The sequence below is a fragment of the Raphanus sativus genome, chromosome 2 (assembly GCF_000801105.2).
Source record: "Raphanus sativus cultivar WK10039 chromosome 2, ASM80110v3, whole genome shotgun sequence".
In the NCBI taxonomy this organism is placed as follows: Eukaryota; Viridiplantae; Streptophyta; class Magnoliopsida; order Brassicales; family Brassicaceae; genus Raphanus; species Raphanus sativus.
This window is the reverse complement of record NC_079512.1, coordinates 27,022,832-27,042,249: the sequence shown is the minus strand read 5'-3', so window position 1 is coordinate 27,042,249 and position 19,418 is coordinate 27,022,832. Positions and strand designations below refer to the sequence as shown.

The 19,418-nt window shown below is 33.1% G+C and overlaps 2 protein-coding genes across 2 annotated transcripts; one reads left to right on the top strand and one right to left on the bottom strand.

Annotated features, from left to right (window-relative positions):
- Positions 1 to 12,337: 12,337 nt before the first annotated feature.
- LOC108840783 (probable indole-3-pyruvate monooxygenase YUCCA4) lies at positions 12,338 to 15,196 on the top strand. Its single transcript, XM_018613600.2, has 4 exons — positions 12,338 to 13,122; positions 13,223 to 13,471; positions 13,954 to 14,076; positions 14,787 to 15,196. Exons 1-4 carry the CDS (start codon positions 12,496 to 12,498, stop codon positions 15,018 to 15,020), a joined length of 1,233 nt encoding a protein of 410 aa, XP_018469102.2. The 5' UTR covers positions 12,338 to 12,495; the 3' UTR covers positions 15,021 to 15,196.
- Positions 15,197 to 18,345: 3,149 nt separating this feature from the next.
- On the bottom strand, positions 18,346 to 18,663 carry LOC108839246 (uncharacterized). The gene has a single exon (XM_018612052.1). The coding sequence runs from the start codon at positions 18,661 to 18,663 to the stop codon at positions 18,346 to 18,348; it is 318 nt and encodes a 105-aa protein (XP_018467554.1).
- Between the last annotated feature and the right edge of the window lie 755 nt (positions 18,664 to 19,418).

Here is a 19,418-nt window from a genome sequence, read left to right as displayed (position 1 = left end):
TGATGATATAATATTTTATTTAAATTAAAATTATATAAGATATGGTTTATAAATATCAAAATGATTTAATCGAATTATAATTAATATAACAGTAAGATATATGATATATTATTTTTATGAGGTGTTAAAATTGTATTTTATATACTTGTATCAAAATAGTATATTTTTTGTAACACGTCAAATAATATATTTAAAATTAAAAAAATATGAGATCTAAAAGTTATTTATTAGTAATTTAGGTCAATAAAATGTAACTGTAATGTTATAAATTTATATGGTAAATTCAAAAAGATATAATTATGTGTGAAACGAATCAAGGAAAATATTTGATAAAATATATATAAAATAACAAAAACAGCAAAATATAAGTATATTAATGCATTGGTTTAGAATATATGAGATAAACAAGTGTTAAAACAAACCAAATATTCAGTAAAAATGCTCAAACAAATCCATATACTGTTTACTCATAAACGTAAATGATTGTCTAAACAACTACCAAGATTTCACATAATAATATTTGTCAAAAAAAATATTAAAACTAATAGAAATCAAATGCTCAATCTTTGATCAACTAAGAGAACAAACAAATGGAAAATATAGCCCCTAAAGTTTATTATGTGAAAGGGGCCGAGGCAGTTGTCTTTTCATAAACACTTTTTTCAAGATGGCCATAGAATCTTTAGAAGACACTTCTCAAAACGTTGTTGTCTATCTTTTCAGGTCCTACTTCATCAGGTTTTAAAGATGGCCGAGTCTGGAGCAAAATATCATCTCCAAAAACAAAGAAGCATCCTGACCAGAAGAAGAAGAAGAAGCAACTATTTCACGGGCTGTTACTCTAGTTATCAGGAACGTATCCCAAAGGGATCTCCATTAATGCAAGTGTACTTGTGATTAGAAATTGCAGTTAAATAGTTTGTTTACGCTTGTAAATCTGAAGCATTGAATAATAACAAAAACAAGGTCGAGTATGTAACAAGGGTCATCAACTCAATAAAACTTTGTTCGGTTCAAATGATTCAGTGACACAATTATACAAATCAAGATCATATCATATCCTATACAACCAACCTTTGTTTTCTCTAAAAACATTTGAAATGAATTTAATCTTCTTAGCTTCCTATACCATGTACTAGTAGAAACACTCACCACCACTAACATGTTCTTATATGCAACCCGTGCAACCCACTAAGTTGTACAGAAACTCTTCGTATATGTCTGCAAGCAACACTTGTAACCTCAGTGGTGATTTTTCCAATATGATCCTCACACACTGGTGTGATCGTTCACATAAACTGTTAAGGAAAGAAGATCAATCACCTTACTTGCATATCACGTTCTGTATATTACTCTGTAAATGCTCGATATCTTCTTTCCCTTTATGATGTATCTCACTTGTATAAATATGTACTCTTATACATCAATAATAATCATCCTTCATATCACATATGGTATCAGAGCTAGGTTAAAGGGCATCTCAAAACCGAATGTCAAATATGCTTCTACGGCTCAGCTTCAGAAGGAAATACATACAATTCCCAAGACGATAGCACAAGCTTTGGCTGATCCTCGGTGGCGTCAGGCTGTCCTTGATGAGTTCAACTCAATCGTGAAGAATGGTACCTACTCTTTGGTTCCTCCAACATCACACCAGAACACTGTGAGTTGTCGCTGGATATTTACGATCAAATATAATCCAGATGGGAGTGTGCGCAAGTATAAAGCACGTCTGGTAGCTCGAGGATATACTCAGGTTCCTGGAATTGATTATACAGAGACTTTCAGCCCAGTGATCAAGAGCACAACCATCCGTCTTGTTCTGGACATTGCTGTCAGTAGAAACTGGCCGATCAAGCAGCTTGATGTAAACAATGCTTTTCTTCAGGGTACTCTAACTGAAGAAGTCTACACAACACAACCTCCTGGTTTCGTTGATCCTGATCACCCTCACCATGTTTGTCGTTTACATAAGGCTCTGTACGGACATAAGAAAGCGCCCCGTGCTTGGTACCAAGAACTCAGCAATCATCTCCTCAAGTCTGGCTTTATCAACTCTCTAGCTGACACTTCTCTCTTCATCCTACGGAGTCGTGACAGCTTTATATATCTTCTCGTCTACGTCGACGACATTATCATCACTGGTAATGATCCTGTCCTGTTACAATAGACCATGTCTCTTCTTGCTACTCGCTTCTCAGTAAAGGATCCTGAAGACTTAAACTTTTTCCTCGGCATCGAAGCTCATCGCACCGCTGCAGGCATGCACTTAACTCAACGCCGATACATCCTTGATCTACTTCAACGATGTAACATGTCTGACGCCAAGCCCGTTTCAACTCCGATGTCAACTTCTCCGAAGCTCACTGCCAAGTCCGGAACGCCCTTGTCTGATCCAACAGTCTACAGGTCCACTGTTGGCAGTCTCCAATATCTTGCCTTTACCCGTCCAGATATATCCTACGCTGTGAATAGACTGTCACAGTACATGCATAAGCCCACTTCTGATCATTGGCAGGCCGTCAAGAGAGTCTTACGCTAGTTGGCAGGAACACCGTCTCATGGTTTGTATTTCAGTCGCAACAATGCCTCCTCCTTACATGCCTTCTCTGATGCAGATTGGGCTGGAGATACTGATGACTTTGTCTCCACAAATGCATACATAATCTATCTTGGTAAGCATCCAATCTCTTGGTCTTCTAAGAAGCAGAATGGAGTTGCGAGATCATTGACTGAAGCAGAATACAGATCAGTTGCTAACACATCAGCGGAACTGCAATGGCTCTGTTCCTTACTCGTTGAGCTTGGTATCAAGATCCCATCACCATCTGTGATCTACTGTGACAATGTTGGAGCCACATACCTCTGTGCTAATCCTATCTTCCATTCCAGGATGAAACATTTAGCACTTGATTATCACTTCATCCGAAATCAGATTACTTATGGACAACTTCGTGTAGTTCATGTCTCATCTAAAGATCAACTTGCTGATGCACTCACTAAGCCACTGTCCAGATCACCATTCAGGATGCTTTCAGACAAGATTGGTCTTGCTAAAGCACCTCCATCTTGAGGGGGAATGTTAAGGAAAGAAGATCAATCACCTTACTTGCATATCACGTTCTGTATATTACTCTGTAAATGCTCGATATCTTCTTTCCCTTTATGATGTATCTCACTTGTATAAATATGTACTCTTATACATCAATAATAATCATCCTTCATATCACATATAAACGTCTTCTTCCCATTTGTTTTTTTGGTAGTGCTGGATGATGGTTAACTGCAGAGTCGTTTTGGAACTTCTTCATCATCACACCTTTATCCTCTGGTTCTTGTTTCATCAGATAATTCAGTCTAGCCACTCTTTTATCTTCAAACTTCTTTTCTTGGAAATGGCAGTATTGTGCAGTATCAACACCATTCCAAAGGTCCCTTTTGCCAGCATAATCAAGCTCAAAACTTTCAATTTTTTCATCAGCAGCTATGTGTTTCCCTGTGAATTTAGCTTCAACTTTTCGTGCTCTTTCAAAGCATTGATGTATCATCATTCATTCAGTTCTTAATGCTCGCTTTAACCTGATCACTTACTGCTAGTTCTTAGGTTCATTCTATTCATTAAACGTGTAGTCCTAGTCAGAGAAAGTAGATATTAGGGTGCTTGGTGAACCTATCGGACTTGATCTTTATTTCTTGTAATCGATCATTGATCCAAACGAGAGTTTATGTACCAAGGTCGATCCGCAAAGGGAACAGCACCACGACAGTGGGCTGTTCTACATCGAGTGATCCGAGTTCTAGATTGTGCTTTATCGTGTTTGAATAATTGTTTGGTTCAGTATCAACATCCGATGAATAAATCCTAGGCTGACTTTTCTTTAAATTGAATTTACATTTACAATCTTTTACTTTACTTGCACGTCACCTATTATTTAAAAACCCACCATTCGTTTTAGCTAAGTTGAAAACTCATAAGAATAAAGTGTAGACTGTTTCTATGGATTAAACCTCAAATACTACATTTAATTTGACAGTAAAAAATGTTCAGTTTTAGTGTATCAAACAAATATTACTATTCCTTGATATCTTGGTTTGCATGAAGAAATGAAATATTCATTATGTTTGTTTTAGTTCGCTCCAACATATAATTTTTTCATTGTAAACCTAATGATTGCAAAGTACTTACCATCTTCTACTCCGCCGCTATGCACATAGACACTGCACAATAACATAAACGAGAGAGAACAATATTTTTGATAGAAAACGCTTGTAAACATAATATATCTAAAGAAACCTGTTAAGAGTATACAGATTATGAATGCTCCTTTCAGCATCAAATGACATATACTTTCCATTATCCATAGCGAGATTCAAATGATAAGGATATTCACACCTCATATTGACCTATAATTAACATATACATCAGCAATGACACTTTGCTGTCAGCGAGTCTAAATATTTGTCAAAAAATAAACATCACACTAACTTTTATAGATTATGTAATTTCAAAATATATTTTTGTGATTGAATATATCACAGAGAATATATTGAGAATCAAATAATATAATGTTAAATATTGAAATATATATTATAGTTGGACCACTATAAGCCCATGACAAATGGATCGAAGATGAAGAAGACGGTTATGGGCCCCGAGCTCCTTGGACTAAGAACTGTAGTACTGTACTTTTGATGTTAATTTGAGAGTCAGGAGCCTTATTGATTTCCACAACAGAAGGTGGAACGTTGAAGCTCTAAAGGAGGTCTTTGTAACGTCAGATGTTCAAATCCTGTGTAAAAACCAACCTGCTACAGCTAAGGAGGACTTTTGGAAATGGAAATTCAACAAATCATGGGCTTATTCAGTAAAATTTGGTTACTGGTTGGCGAGAAAAGAAAAAAGTATGGAGTTAGCCAGAATGGCTGAGGCATTACCATCTATCAACAATCTCAAAGTCCAGATTTGGAAAGTGTAGACTGCTCCAAAAATAAGGTTATTCTTGTGGAAGGCTCTATCTCAAGCTCTCCCAGTCGTGGAGTTGTTTATTGCCAGGGGTCTAAAGGGGGATGAGAAATGTCAGTTTTGTGGTTTTGAAGGTGAATCTATTAACCATGTGTTATTTACTTGACATGTCGCAAGACAATGCTGGGCGCTATCTGATTTACCTCGCCTTTTAAATGGCTTCAGTGACCTATCTATATTTGAGAACATTTTTTTTCCTCTTCAAGATGAGCAAGAATCCGAAGGTTGATGTAGGAATTTCTAGAATTTGGCCCTGGCTTCTTTCGTACTTATGGAAAAACAGAAACTCCTTTCTATTTGATGGCAAGTGTTTTGATGCTAGGGAGTTAATCAGGAAAGCTAAAGGTGAAGCAGATTTATGGTTTTTAGCTCAACAAGTCCAGTCACGTATGGATTCAGTTGTCAGTGGTGATGTTTTCAACAATCAATGCTCAGGAAGTGCCTGAAGGATGGGCACTTTGCGAGATTGGAATGGACTGGTCCAAAAATTGTGATACCAGGGGTGCTGCGTGGATTGCAAAAAATAACAGAGGTGAAGTTATGGAACATAGCAGACGGGCTTTTGCTGAGGTTAAATATTTGGGTGAAGCTAAGCTGCAGGTTATTTTATGGGCCGTAGAAAGTATGAAGAGCCTAAAGAAAAAGAAGGTAAGGTTTGTTTCAACCTTTGGAGATTTGGTGGAAGCAGTTGAAAAGCCTGCTCGATGGCCAGCCCTTCAGTTCGAGATATCAGAGATTCAGCGAGAGCTTCAAGCCTTTGAAGCATGGGAATTAAGACTTGAAAAACTCGAGTCTATTAGATGTGTGTCTCTCATTGCGCAGAACGTGAGGAGCCTCGGGCTTTATCAATCGTACGTCCCTGCCGACCATCCACATTGGCTGGATTGTTATTACGGTGATGAAAGAGGAACATCTAATGCTTAAAGGTCTCTGGTGGTGGTTTCTTTTTGGGAAGCATGTTCTTGGTGCTTTGATATAGTGTTGTGGTTTGTCTAACCGATTTTTTGGACCTGATCCTTAGTTGATCTAATGCTTGATTTGTAATCTTTGGACCTTAAAGTCTCTTGATAAATATATATCGTCTCAATCTGGAAAAAGAAAAAAAAAGTTGGACCACTATAAATTTTAATGATAGTCAAGAAACAGTCAACAAAAAACTCTAATTTAACGGATAGGATGTACCCGATTGGCTCGAGGTACTAAAAACCATATTATTTGAACCAACATACGCATGGAATAGAAAGAAACTTTTAATTATTTGAACTAACAACATAGTGGAAATTTTGAATGCCCAGAAGGCCAGAAGGAGATAAAGGACAAAATATTTCTTTTTTTTTTAAATAGGACGAAATAATTGGGTCTACCGGAAGCCGAATCTACCGTTGGACTACAGACGCTCGTGATTAATCATTTTAATATATTATTGTAAGATATTCAAAGGTTCTATATCATCTATCTTATTAAAATAGAAACACAAAGTTGGATCTAACTTATTTCTAGATAGAAAATTTAAAAATAACTATACAATATAATTAAGTCAACTAAATCAAACTATATCATATAATTAAGTCTAATACATTTACTAATAATAACAAAAAGCCTAACATCTAGCCTATTTATATGGTAAGAATATATATCGTGATTATTAATGCTAAGATTTCCAAAACGATTTTTATGGTAAGTAGTTTATGAGTATCCACATAAGCAATAATCATGGCTATAATACTAGATTTTCTAAAAATTAAGAAATAATAAAAACGAAATCCCTAATTTCATGAAAACTATATAATCTAAGTCGGTGTTCCAAAAATAGGTATTTGATTTAAAATGAAACCCGTAATTTCAAATTTATCATTAGATATTTAAATATTTATTAATTTTAATACTTTTAATTTATTACATAATCTAACATAGAGATATGACATAAAAATATAATAAGATTTAAGTTAATAAGTATTTAAATATCTAATGCTAAATTTGAAATTAACTTTAAAAATTAAAAGTTAAAAATTTAAATCAAACTGGATGATTCATCGGTTCAACGGGTTCCTTTGGGGTTTAGCATTTTTGCTGGTTTATCGGATTTTAAAATAATGACATTTCTTAAAACTCTAACTGTATTACATTTTGGATCACCGGTTCAATCGCAGATTCATGTCGGGTTTAAAAATGTTGATTTAAATACAAAAATATTTAAAATAGACAAAAATCTTACAAATTAATATCATTATTAATAATGTTGTTGATAAAAAAATCATCATAAAATATCCTGCGGTTTTAAACCGCGGGTCAAAATCTAGTCTTTCGTTTATAAAAGATACATTTTTAACTTTCCAAGACTATATTTTCTGGAAGTTACTTGCAAAATGGAAACCAGTTTTGGAAATCTTTCATGTATTTTGGGACAGTTTATACATTACGTACATTTTATTTATTATTAATTTGCTGGAAAACCAAGACACTGATGTGATGCTTCACACAAAGTTACATTTAGTTATATAAGTACAACATTCATCATACTCTTTTATTCTTTTTCATACATTACTATGAATAAAACGATCATATTTAGGATAAGATATCATGTAAGAATATCATGTGTACACAAATTACATATTACATGGCCTTTCAGAAAAAAATAATAGAAAGTGGATTCATATGATGCTAAATCCGATTTCTTGGATAATAATAGACGGTAATTAAACTATGTTTTACTTGAATCGGTCGGAGTTACAGTGGTTAAGTCTAAAATTTAGACTTGCGACACTTTCAATGGTAGTTCAATTCTTTTCCGGCCATAAATGATTTCTTTAAATATTCTGTAGAAGTATGTAAACCATGTATGAACCCAAAAGTTTTGAAAGCATTCCACTGCTCGTTTGAACCAAAAAGTGTTTCTTTGTCGTTTGAACCAAGTTAGTCATTAAACAATCATTAACATATACAATACCACAATTTTAGTACCATACTAAAATTAATGTAACTAAATTTAAAGAATAAGTGACTTATGTTGATATGAGTTAATTACTTCGAATTGCTATATACGATGTAGACTTGTAGTCCAGTGCTAACATATTGCATTATCGTTCCAAAATTGCCAATTAAGATATAGCAGCTTTCTGGCCTGCGTAGTATAATACTCCGTATAATGTATGTGTATATGTGTGGTCATGTAACTATGATCTATGATGAGACAAAATGAGGACAAAATTCAAGCCTGACAGAAAAATTCCAAAGAGCACTGAGTCGAGAGGATGAAGAGGGATAGATTTTAAGAAGATGCCAAAGGAAGATATATGATGACGCGTGTCTAGGACCTAAAATATTTTGTCTACAGTATACTATTCTTGTTTTTGCCACTATCGATAGCTTATACAGCATTGCTGATGTTGATCCATCCAAGATCCACAATATTCCTCGTCTAACAAAAGGGACCATCAATACCACTACGTAACATGCATGTAAAGTAGATTACTAGTAGCTGATACACTTGCATAGCTTGTAGTTTTCTTCTAGATTAGTCATGAGTCTAGGCTCTCCTCTATTTAACTGTAAGTTAGGACCATTTTAGTTAACAAAAGAAAAGTAAGGCCCATTCTACAATACCAAGCATGCATATATGATGATGAGTCTACAAGTTGTTTGATTGTAAATGTGTATTGTGTATAAGACAAGAGCATTATAGCACTACAGGTCTCTCATAAAATCTCTCACAATTAAAATGAACAAAAATATTGAAAATAAGAGAGATGATAGAAGAGTTTCCATTTGAGAGACTCACATGTGTTTGTGAAAAATTTATCAACACTAAAAGTAGTAGTTTAATCATTTAAAAAAAAATAACTTAACTATATCATATATATTAATGTTTTCAGTTTTTGAGATAATGTTTAAGATAATTTCATTGGGAATGCTCTTTTATACTGCACTTAGAAAAGCTTGCGTAGTGCTATAAAGTTTGGAAATTATATTGAAATGATGTCCAAACAGTTCATTTATCTAACGGCTAAGATATGTGTATGTTGCAACTAATGTTTGAGTTTCACTATTAATCAATATTTTAAACAATAAAATGATATGGAACCACATATATGTGATATATTTTTGTAAATTACTTAATTATAAATTATTTTCAGAGTACTTATATTTTATAATAAACAAACTTTTAGTTTAAAACAATTTTTTAGTTGATTGAAGTAAACATTTGTGTTTATTTGGGTCTATGTAATAATATGCATTTACGTTGTTTAGTTGGCTATTTAACATTTACGTATGATATCTTTAGTTTGCGTCTTAATTGTGTTAAATGGTATCCATAATAATGTTAAACCTTACTCAATGAGAGGTTTAACATGCACCAAACCATTGATTTACCTCTTAAAACAATACATGCGCATGCATTTTAAAATATTTCTCTCTTTTCTTATAAATAATATTTCTGTCCCATCCTTTCACGTAGACTCCACTCTACTTATAAACTACATGTATATTATTAGTGTATATATATAGCATACAAATTATCACAAATCATCTTAAACAAGTAATTAAGAAGCACATAAAATAGCATACGTTATTTGGCTTCAAAGCAACGATTAGTGAGATCTCAATGTATTGGTTTAATTAATAATGATTTCTTAATCTCATGGTTTTGATTCTATCAGCATAATATTTTAAATGTCATCATATTAAATATATCTGAAATATGTTAGTAGAGAGCTACTTATGCATATATGTGATTGGTAGGATTAAATGATTCATAATGTATAAGTTGCTTTGAAAATGATGCATTTGAATATAATATGTTTAGTGTATACTCCCTCTGTTTCATAATAAGTGTCACTCTGAGCTCATTTTTTTGTTACACAAAGAGTGTCACTTTACAATTTCAATGTAAATTATACTAACTTTCAGCTGAAAATTAATTGCAAACTACATTGATTTTATAAATAATTTTATTTATTTAAAATACTATTGGTCAAAGAGGTATAATTAATTACAATTTACATATATTTCAACAACTTTCTTAATCTGTGTGAAAAATGTCACATCGACACTCTTTAAAAAACGGAGGGAGTATATTGCAACCTCAAAGGTTCGTATGGGAACTGGGAAGTGGAGGTAGGCTGCATTAGTTGACATTTAACCGAAGGAGTGGTCATTCATGCGCAGGAAAATTACATTTTCCACATATCTACTTACTAATAGTATTAATTTTGTGTTTGGTACAATCCTCATTAATTGTTACCCCTGCTAAAGAGAAGTAGATAATATCTTTCTTTTTTTTCTGATTGAAGGCTTGAGAAGTAGATAATATCTATAAAAAATATAAAACGTAAATCATCTAAATAACTCGTATGAACTCCGTAACGCTTCGATCACTCACTCACGACTAATGGGTTTTTCACTCCTGTTCACTTGATTTTTTTTATTCCATCTCGTTCGACAAATGATACGTTAATTTTAAAAATTCTAAAGATTTATTTACTGACATTACATTTACTACATAATCTTTTTACATGATTTGGTCTCATTTTCACAATATGAAATTTACTTCATAATATATCACTCATCATTTAACTATTACAATTCAACCACACTTAATTCTAGAATTTTTTCTAGATGTATACCCGAAAAGATAAACAGACTTTGATGACACAGATATCTAAATCAGTTCTTTTAAGTATTTCTATATATCACAAATCTGGATATTATAACTCATCTCCTTTCACAAAACGTCTTCGTTGCGCCTTTATTACTGATGTTGTGTGAGCCCACACATGAATATATTTGTACGGATTCGGTTTTGATACCATTCGTAACATATATTGATCACTCATTGCTAATGGGATTCCAACACCGTTAACTCAGCCCATAAATTCCGTTTTGTGCGATATACCGTTTTTTGAAGGCTCGAAAAATTGTAATCACCAACTGATCTTTCCACGTATTTTGGTCTTATTTACACGATATTACGACTTACTTTCCAATAAATCATCCATATTTTGATTATTGTAGTTCAATCATTTTTTAGTTTCGAGTTTTTTCCAGATGTATACTTGTAAAGTTAAACACATTTTGATAATATAGATAAATAAATTAATTCTCTTAAATATTTTTAGAGACCACAAATAGTGGCGAACCTCCGTGTTGTAAGAGGGTGGCACTTGCCCCCATAAAAACTTCAAATTCTTTGTAATATATACCCAAATTTTAGCTGTTCCCTCCTACTAAAAATTACATTTTGATCTTACATTTATATTTATACATGATTGCCCCCACTGAAATTTTATTCTACATTCGCCACTGACCACAAAATCGGGATGTTACATACACATTGGCTTAACATATTCATATAAACAATCCTGAATATATGTTACTTCTTCTAGTGACTTTTGGATTTTGTTCACCATTTTTTTTTTTTTGCAAAACTATAGCGGAAGAGCTAACAGTTATGCACATTTATTCCTTCTTGCTTAATATTTGATTAGTTGTAGAAAAGGTTAACTTCATTTTTTGAAGTGATCCACAATGAATACAAATGGTGGAAAAGGGTCAGAAGACATTGTTTAAGTAAGAAATGTTAATTAGCATGAATAACTACATGAGTCTTCTATAATACTAGCTTGACTTCAACAAACTTTCGGTAGAAGATTAATAATAAAAAGCTATAAACGGGATGAACAAAATGATCGTTTTCATGTATTAAAGTCTATCTACACCATGAGATACTACAAATATCATTCATAATATATTAAGGGGTGTTTGTACTGTTAAACTTAAACGACAATGTTTAAACTTTCAGACGAACACTATTCATTGTAACATTTTATTTTGTTCAAATTTCAAACATGATATGGGTATGGTAGAGAGCCAAGCCGAGCAACGGAAGTGCACAAGAAAAATTCTTAAGTGACATTTGTAGCAGAAAATCTAGTCACTAATTGTAGAAAAAGAAAACAGTTTGACTAAGCCACTTCTCAAAAAAAAAGAAGAAGAAAAACACAGTTTGACTACTAGAAAATAATTTATGGCAAAGATTTTACAAGTGGTTATATTTAATAGCCGCACCATTTTCCCTCGTCTTTAACCTACTCTGCTCCCTACACTATACAGTAGTTACACATCAACTCAATACCCAAACAACAAGAAGATGAAAAACCCATTTACATTGTTCAAAAAAAAGAAAAACCCATTTACATAGCAAAACAAACACACACAAATCCTCATTTCCTTTTCTCTCGCGCCTTCTCTCTCTCTCTCTCTCTCTCTCTCTCTCTCTCTCTCTCTCTCTCTCTCTCTCTCTCTCTCTCTCTCTAGCATTTACACCTCATCTTATATTTACCAACTTTGTTTCTTGATTTTTACGAGAAACAATCGAGGGAAACCTAAACAGGACACTTCTTAGGTGCGTGTAACAGCAGAGAAAAGGTAGAGACAGCTTCTTTCTTTCTTCTTCCTTCTCTAATTAGTCAAATATGAGCTCTTGTTTGGAAGTTGAGCATAGTCCAATCTTTGTTAACGGTCCGATCATCGTTGGTGCCGGACCGTCCGGTTTATCCGTAGCGGCTTGTTTATCAAATCAAGGCGTGCCATCGGTTATACTAGAGAGAACCAATTGCTTAGCTTCTTTGTGGCAAAAACGTACCTACGACCGTCTTAAGCTCCATCTCCCTAAACACTATTGCGAACTTCCTCTTATGAAATTCCCTAAAAAATTCCCAAGATACCCCTCTAAGCAACAATTCATCTCTTACATTGAGTCTTACGCCGCCCGGTTTAATATCAAACCGGTATTTAACCAAACCGTAGAGAAAGCCGAGTTCGATGTCGTCTCTGGTATATGGAAGGTGAAGACGCAAGATAGTGTGTACACATCCAAGTGGCTCGTGGTGGCAACAGGGGAGAACGCTGAACCGGTGGTACCAGATATCCCGGGGTTGAAGAATTTTACTGGACCGGTTATTCACACTAGTGCATACAAGTCTGGTTCGGAGTTTTCAAACCGGATGGTTTTGGTGGTTGGTTGTGGAAATTCCGGTATGGAGGTGTGCTTGGATCTTTGTAGATACAATGCTCTGCCTCACATGGTTGTTAGAAACCCTGTAAGTAATTAACTAATTTATGTTCATTTTTCATTATCAATGCACATACAAATGATTAGGCTGAACTAATCGGGTTTAATTAATTACTATAATGACGCAGCTACATGTATTACCAAGAGACCTTTTTGGTCTATCGAGTTTTGGAATAGCAATGACACTACTGAAATGGTTGCCACTAAAGCTGGTGGACAATTTGCTACTGCTTCTTGCTAATTCTTCGCTGGGAAATACCGACCGGTTTGGCCTCCAACGACCTAAAACCGGACCAATTGAGCTCAAGAATGCCACCGGAAAAACTCCGGTTCTTGATGTAGGCGCCATATCTTTCATACAGTCCGGTCAAATTAGAGTGAGTTAATCATATATTTTATGCTAAAAATTTTACTCTGTTCCAAAGTGATATATGTTTTAGAAAAAAAATTGTTTCTAAATTATACATATTTTACATTTTCAATACATGTAATATTGATAAATTGTAAATTTCAAAGACATTAATTGTGTTTACTGAATTTTGATTAATTAAGGTTGCTGAAAATACCTAATCACCTAAAATAATATATTTATAAGCAAGAGTTATATGTTTTTTTAATGTGTAAAAACTTTAAAAACATATATTATTTTAAAACTGAAAGAGTTATATTACACTTCTAATATTAATTGCTTTCAGCTAAAAGATTATGTATATGAACTCAATTTACCATCCTGAATCCCTGGTAACATTAAACGTTATGACATTCTTGTATTTTGTTTATGTATATAGCTGAATTTGTATAAGTTTTTTGTTTTTATTTTTATAACATAACTGATTCTTGTGGTTAATAACACTATTAGGTGACACAAGCGGTGAAAGAAATAACGAAGAAGGGAGCAAAGTTTGTTGACGGGCAAGAAATGGAATTCGAGTCGATAATATTAGCGACCGGGTATAAAAGTAATGTACCCGATTGGCTCGAGGTACGAAAAACATATATTCATTATGTTTCATTTTTATTTTCATTTTTAACTTGTCCAGACAAATTAATAAAAAAAAAATTACATATTTTAAAATAAAAATATTATTACCTATATATATAACCACACTTCAGTCAATATAAAAATAGATTAAAATATAAAACGAGACTTATTCTCAAATGAAAAATTTAGTATACAACGACAGATAAAGGAGAGAGTACTAATCATTCTCCCTCATGATCTCATCAACATATGTGATGATCATGAAATTATTTGAACCAACAACATCATCGAATTGAAAAACAACTTAATTTTCAAGAATAATGGTGATGGTGGTGTTAGAAACGATAATATCGATTTATAAACATGCAAATAAAAGGCAATGAATAGTTTATAATTGTACTAGTTTGATGTCAAAAAAAAACTGTACTAGTTTTTATTGTTATCATTTAGCGACTCATCATCCATCGCTTTCTCTGATACGGACGTAACACATGCAACAAAGGGAACAACATTCCAGTGCTCTTACTTTCTCCATGCAGAATGGAATAAAACCTTTTTCACTATTTTAAATTCCCCAAAATTACAAATACATGTACAAAGACAAGAAATCTCTCGTCTTTTTCCTTGTTTTCACCATCTTCTCTCCCTGTTTTCTGTTTATTTATTTTATGAAATTGAAAAGGTATGAATGATTATTTGAAATTTTACAGGAAGATAGTTTTTTCACAAAAGAAGGAATGCCAAAAACACCGTTTCCTAACGGATGGAAAGGATATAATGGACTTTACACGGTGGGTTTCACGAGAAGAGGGCTCTTGGGAACGGCCTTTGACGCTGTTAAGATAGCGGAGGATATAACCGGCCAGTGGATGAAATCTAATGGTCCGTTGTGTGGTAACATTTGTAGTTCTTGTATCATCCACTTACATTTCAATAAATCATAATAAATGGTTACCTTTTGTATTGTTGTTGTTCTCACTTTTTACTCATTTTTTCCTTTCATGATCTCGGATGAGGTTTTGTATATTTTTAAGAATATGTAGTAGTTACCATGTATCGTAAATTGCTCTTAAAAATCTCTTTTAATTATGGGTAAATTTATGTGAAATAGATTCTGAATTATATATGTTTATGTATACTTTCTCCATTTCATTTTAATTATTACTTTAGATTTATGCATATAGATTAAAAATAATAATCTAATTTTATATATTTTAAAAATAAAAGTGTCATTACCTATATACCTAATCATATTTAAACAAATAAAATAATAAACTATAAAATATTGTTAATAAATTTTATATTGAAATTTTAAAATGACAATTATTTTGAAACAAAAATTTTATTTTACAACAAGAATTAAACTGAAACGGATGAAATATTTAATTAACAAATTCAGACTATCAATAACACATTTCCATTTTTTTTTCATTTCAGAAATGTTTTATTCAGAAAATGACAAATGCGTTATGTTTTCTTTATCACATACTTCTCATGTTTCTTAAAAAGTGTTACTTACACTTTTGACACATATTAAAATAATAATTGAAATGTATTTATGTTTTCATTAATTATATTTTTGACTAATAGCATTTGAGATAAATAAATTTATTTATAAGATCAATCCATTTTACTATCAATATTAAAATGAAAATAAGTATAGAAAACATTAAAATTCTAAAAAGATACTTTTTGTTTAACAAATAAAAAATGTTAAAGTGAAACATTTTAGAAAATAAAGGGAATATCTATGGACATTTTATAACTGTGGACTTTTTAGAAAATGTCTATCATCCAAACCGTATTTACTGTGATCCACATTTCACTTTTGTTTCACTTTTCCCATATAGTTTGTCTTGTGTATTTTTTCAAATTACCTTATTTTGCATACTTATTAAATTAACCGAGATTCGAACTAAAAACAAAAGTTAACAAATTACAAATTTTAGCAAAAAAAAATAAAGTTAACAATGGTGTGTATTGCCAAAAAAAAAACAATGGTGTGATACACGAGAGATTTACCTTTTAAGTCACATTATGACTTTATATATCATAAAAGATCACTTTATACTACTGAGGTACTTTATGGAAATGAAAAGACAAATCTATCCTCTTTCTAATGAAAGTGAATAATGGATTTTTTTTTGTATTCTCTTGTCAGTTGTCATCGTTAAAACAATGACGACAAATAAAGTCAAGAGCCTTTAAAATAAAACTTGGATAATCGGTTGGCAAAGTCAAGGACGATCCTCCTTCTTCTTCTTCCTCGACTCGCTGCCATCAACCCCAAAAATTGGATACGATCTCTCAGCTCTATAATCTCATCAAATTCTCTATATAGAGATCTATGGGATGTGCTGCTTCTCTTCCAGGCAAGTTTCTCCTTTTTTCTTTCCTTTCTTTGTTTTGTTCAATTTATCATCCTCGGTGTTCGATTACAAGTGAGAGGAACCTATTTGCAAGACCCTCGAACCCAATTTCGAAAAAGGCGAAATCTTTTGGTGTTGAATTAGAAGCTTTTCACGAAATTAGGGATTGTGAATGAACATTTGCGTGATTTAGGGTTTTTCCGTGTGAAGAATCTGAGAAAACCAAAGCGGTTGATGTGTGTGTGTTTGTGTTTCAGATAGGAACTCTGGAGCTTAAAACGGTCTTACCAGCTCGGAGAATGCAGCTCCAGCAGATGCTAAGAATCTACGCTTGAAGGTTCGATCTTTGTGCTCTTTTTGGGATCACCTTTGTTGCTAGACTTATTCCTTAGAGAGATTTATCAAAAAAATTGTACAGATATCTGAGAAAGTTCATGCTTTTTTGTGATCTGGTCGTGCTTTTACATTTGATTTCTGTAACACACAGTTTAGGTTAGCTTCGTTAGTGATTGGTTGGAGTACACTCTTTATAGAATGGTGGACTGTTAGTAGTAAAGCCTCAACTTTCTTCTCTTTGTAGCTTAGTATAAGCGAGTTAATTGTATTGCATTATCTTTTCGGAGCTGTATTGCATTATTGAATTATATTTTTTTCTTTCTTTCGTGTTTCCTCTTGAGTTATTAAGATCATGGTGCCGCGTCAGAAGTTGGGAAGACTACTACAAACAACATGGATGTGGGTATGAGTGGACAGAGGCATGTCTATTGCTTGCGCTGAATTTTTTTTCCATATGTAAAACAAAGAAAATTTAACAAATATGTACATTGATGTAGTGATATCCACATGTACAATCCATGTATACGTTCTCGCTCTTTGTGTTACTTCTATAGTTCTTCTTTTGCTTGCGTTCAAACCTGGTTTCATATGTATAACAAAGTACCGTCAACATGAAAACACATTTCTCATAATCAACTTGTACATCAATAGTGATGTGTAAATGTACACTACATATACGGTATCCACATGAACATTTCATATACTGTATCCATGTGTACACCTACCTCGTACACTATATACATGTACATATTTATATGGGCTCTCTTGTACATAGTTATGATGATATCCATATGTACATATATACACTTGTACATATATTTGACCATTATGGATAGAAAAAATTAGTATCCACATGTCCACTTATCTCTTGTACATAGTTATGATGATATCCATATGTACATATATACACTTCTACACATTCGGTTTAAAGGAAAAAAAAAGATTTAGATAAATTACATCTCAGAGCTTAACATAGAAAAAAGTGCTAGGACTTCATTCAAGAATGTGAGGTGAATAATGATGCATTATGAAACTTACGTTTAACTAAGAATCGGTTATACATTGGTAGCTTTAGTGAGTGAAAATTCAACTCATAAGCACTAAGAATCGGTTACACATATGCAATGTAGAGACCAAAAACCAAAATGAAGAAACAAAACCAACCCATAAAACTCTCTCCAGTAAAAATTAACTTTATTCCTCTCCATCTTCTCCATGACAAAACTCAAGCTCTTTGAACCATACTACTTCTCATAAAAAATCTTTCAAAACTCATTAGTGTCTACGTACAAAGGTTTTAAACTTTTAATCAGCTTTAATTGTCACATGGTCCAGACAAATTCCAAATAAACATAGTTCAGAGACATTCCCAGTAAAACCTCCAAAGTCTTGTTTTTCTGCAAATATACAGATATATACATCAACAAACCCTTGTGGTTTTCTCAAAAAAAAAACAAACCTTTGGGGGTTTACTTGAGTTCATCTTCCTCAGCTGATAGATTCCATTTTTTCTCAACTAAAAAAATTGGATGAACTATGCTTCTTGACAGACCTTATTCGAAGGCTATGACAACCCAAATTCTCTGTTTCCACAACTACCGTAAGACCCACCAACGTGTCTCACAATAGACTCGTCCTTTGTTGGCTTCTCTGAATTTTCTCTACAGAAATCCCTAAAGCCACCTTCCAGTTCTTCCCCTCTGTGGTCGATTTGCCCAATTCTCGATACCAAACTGGATATTACTCGCTTCGTCAAAGACTCAACCCGTTTCTTGACACACCAATTCCCGACACCCAAAGAATCAACATTTATTTCTCTTTCATCACCTAGGGTTCTGTAGTTCTCAAACCCAGAACTCAAACTCGTTAAATCTTGAGTCATCGTCAACGAATTGCTCTAATCTTTCTTTGGTTTCCTTCCTGGGCTCACGTCTACGTAATCACCGTTGTCGTCTTCATCTCCATCTCTGTTTTTGTCTATGTAACTGCCGTCAATGTATCGCCATCTTTTATGAAAAGAGAAGTTTGAGGAGGAAGACGATGAAGAACAAAAGATTAGTAAAGCATTCATTAGGTTTTAGTGTGACAAGGGTAAAACTGAAATTTCATATGGTGAATAGTAGAGAAAAGGCAAGAGAAAGTGTGGTAGGAGAAGAAAGTGACTTAGAATGATATTAATAATTGTAAAAGTAACTCACACCGTAAATCTTTCGTAATACTTCAATTATACGTAAACAATTGAACATATGAATATATGATACACATCTACATTGGTACTGTCAGTTTTTTAAAGTTGGAAATATAGGTATATCATTTGGCCATCATTTTGACATATGGGATGTGTAGACTGTGACTGAGTGATGATAATGACTGTTCGTTAATGATTTTAAAATTATTTAGAAAATGGTCAATACTGTTCAGTTAATATGAAATACTACAAGAATTTTTTTAAATTTTTTTATTTATTTATCAGTTGTCCACGAGGACGACAATGATGGAGCTCTGACAGATTTTGGATCATGTCGTACGAGAACTATCAGACAAGATCTTCTTACGTCATGCTATATACTTATATATATGTGCATACATATGGAGGAGAAGCACAACTGTGTATCTGTGTACTTCCACTGCTTCGTA

Excerpts from the sequence above, each read along its gene's own strand:
- LOC108839246 (XM_018612052.1), bottom strand. The coding sequence starts at position 18,663 with ATGACTCAAGATTTAACGAGTTTGAGTTCTGGGTTTGAGAACTACAGA.
- LOC108840783 (XM_018613600.2), top strand. The coding sequence starts at position 12,496 with ATGAGCTCTTGTTTGGAAGTTGAGCATAGTCCAATCTTTGTTAACGGT. Across the intron at positions 13,123-13,222 it reads ACATGGTTGTTAGAAACCCT|CTACATGTATTACCAAGAGA; the intron begins GTAAGTAATTAA and ends ATAATGACGCAG. Across the intron at positions 13,472-13,953 it reads TACAGTCCGGTCAAATTAGA|GTGACACAAGCGGTGAAAGA; the intron begins GTGAGTTAATCA and ends TAACACTATTAG.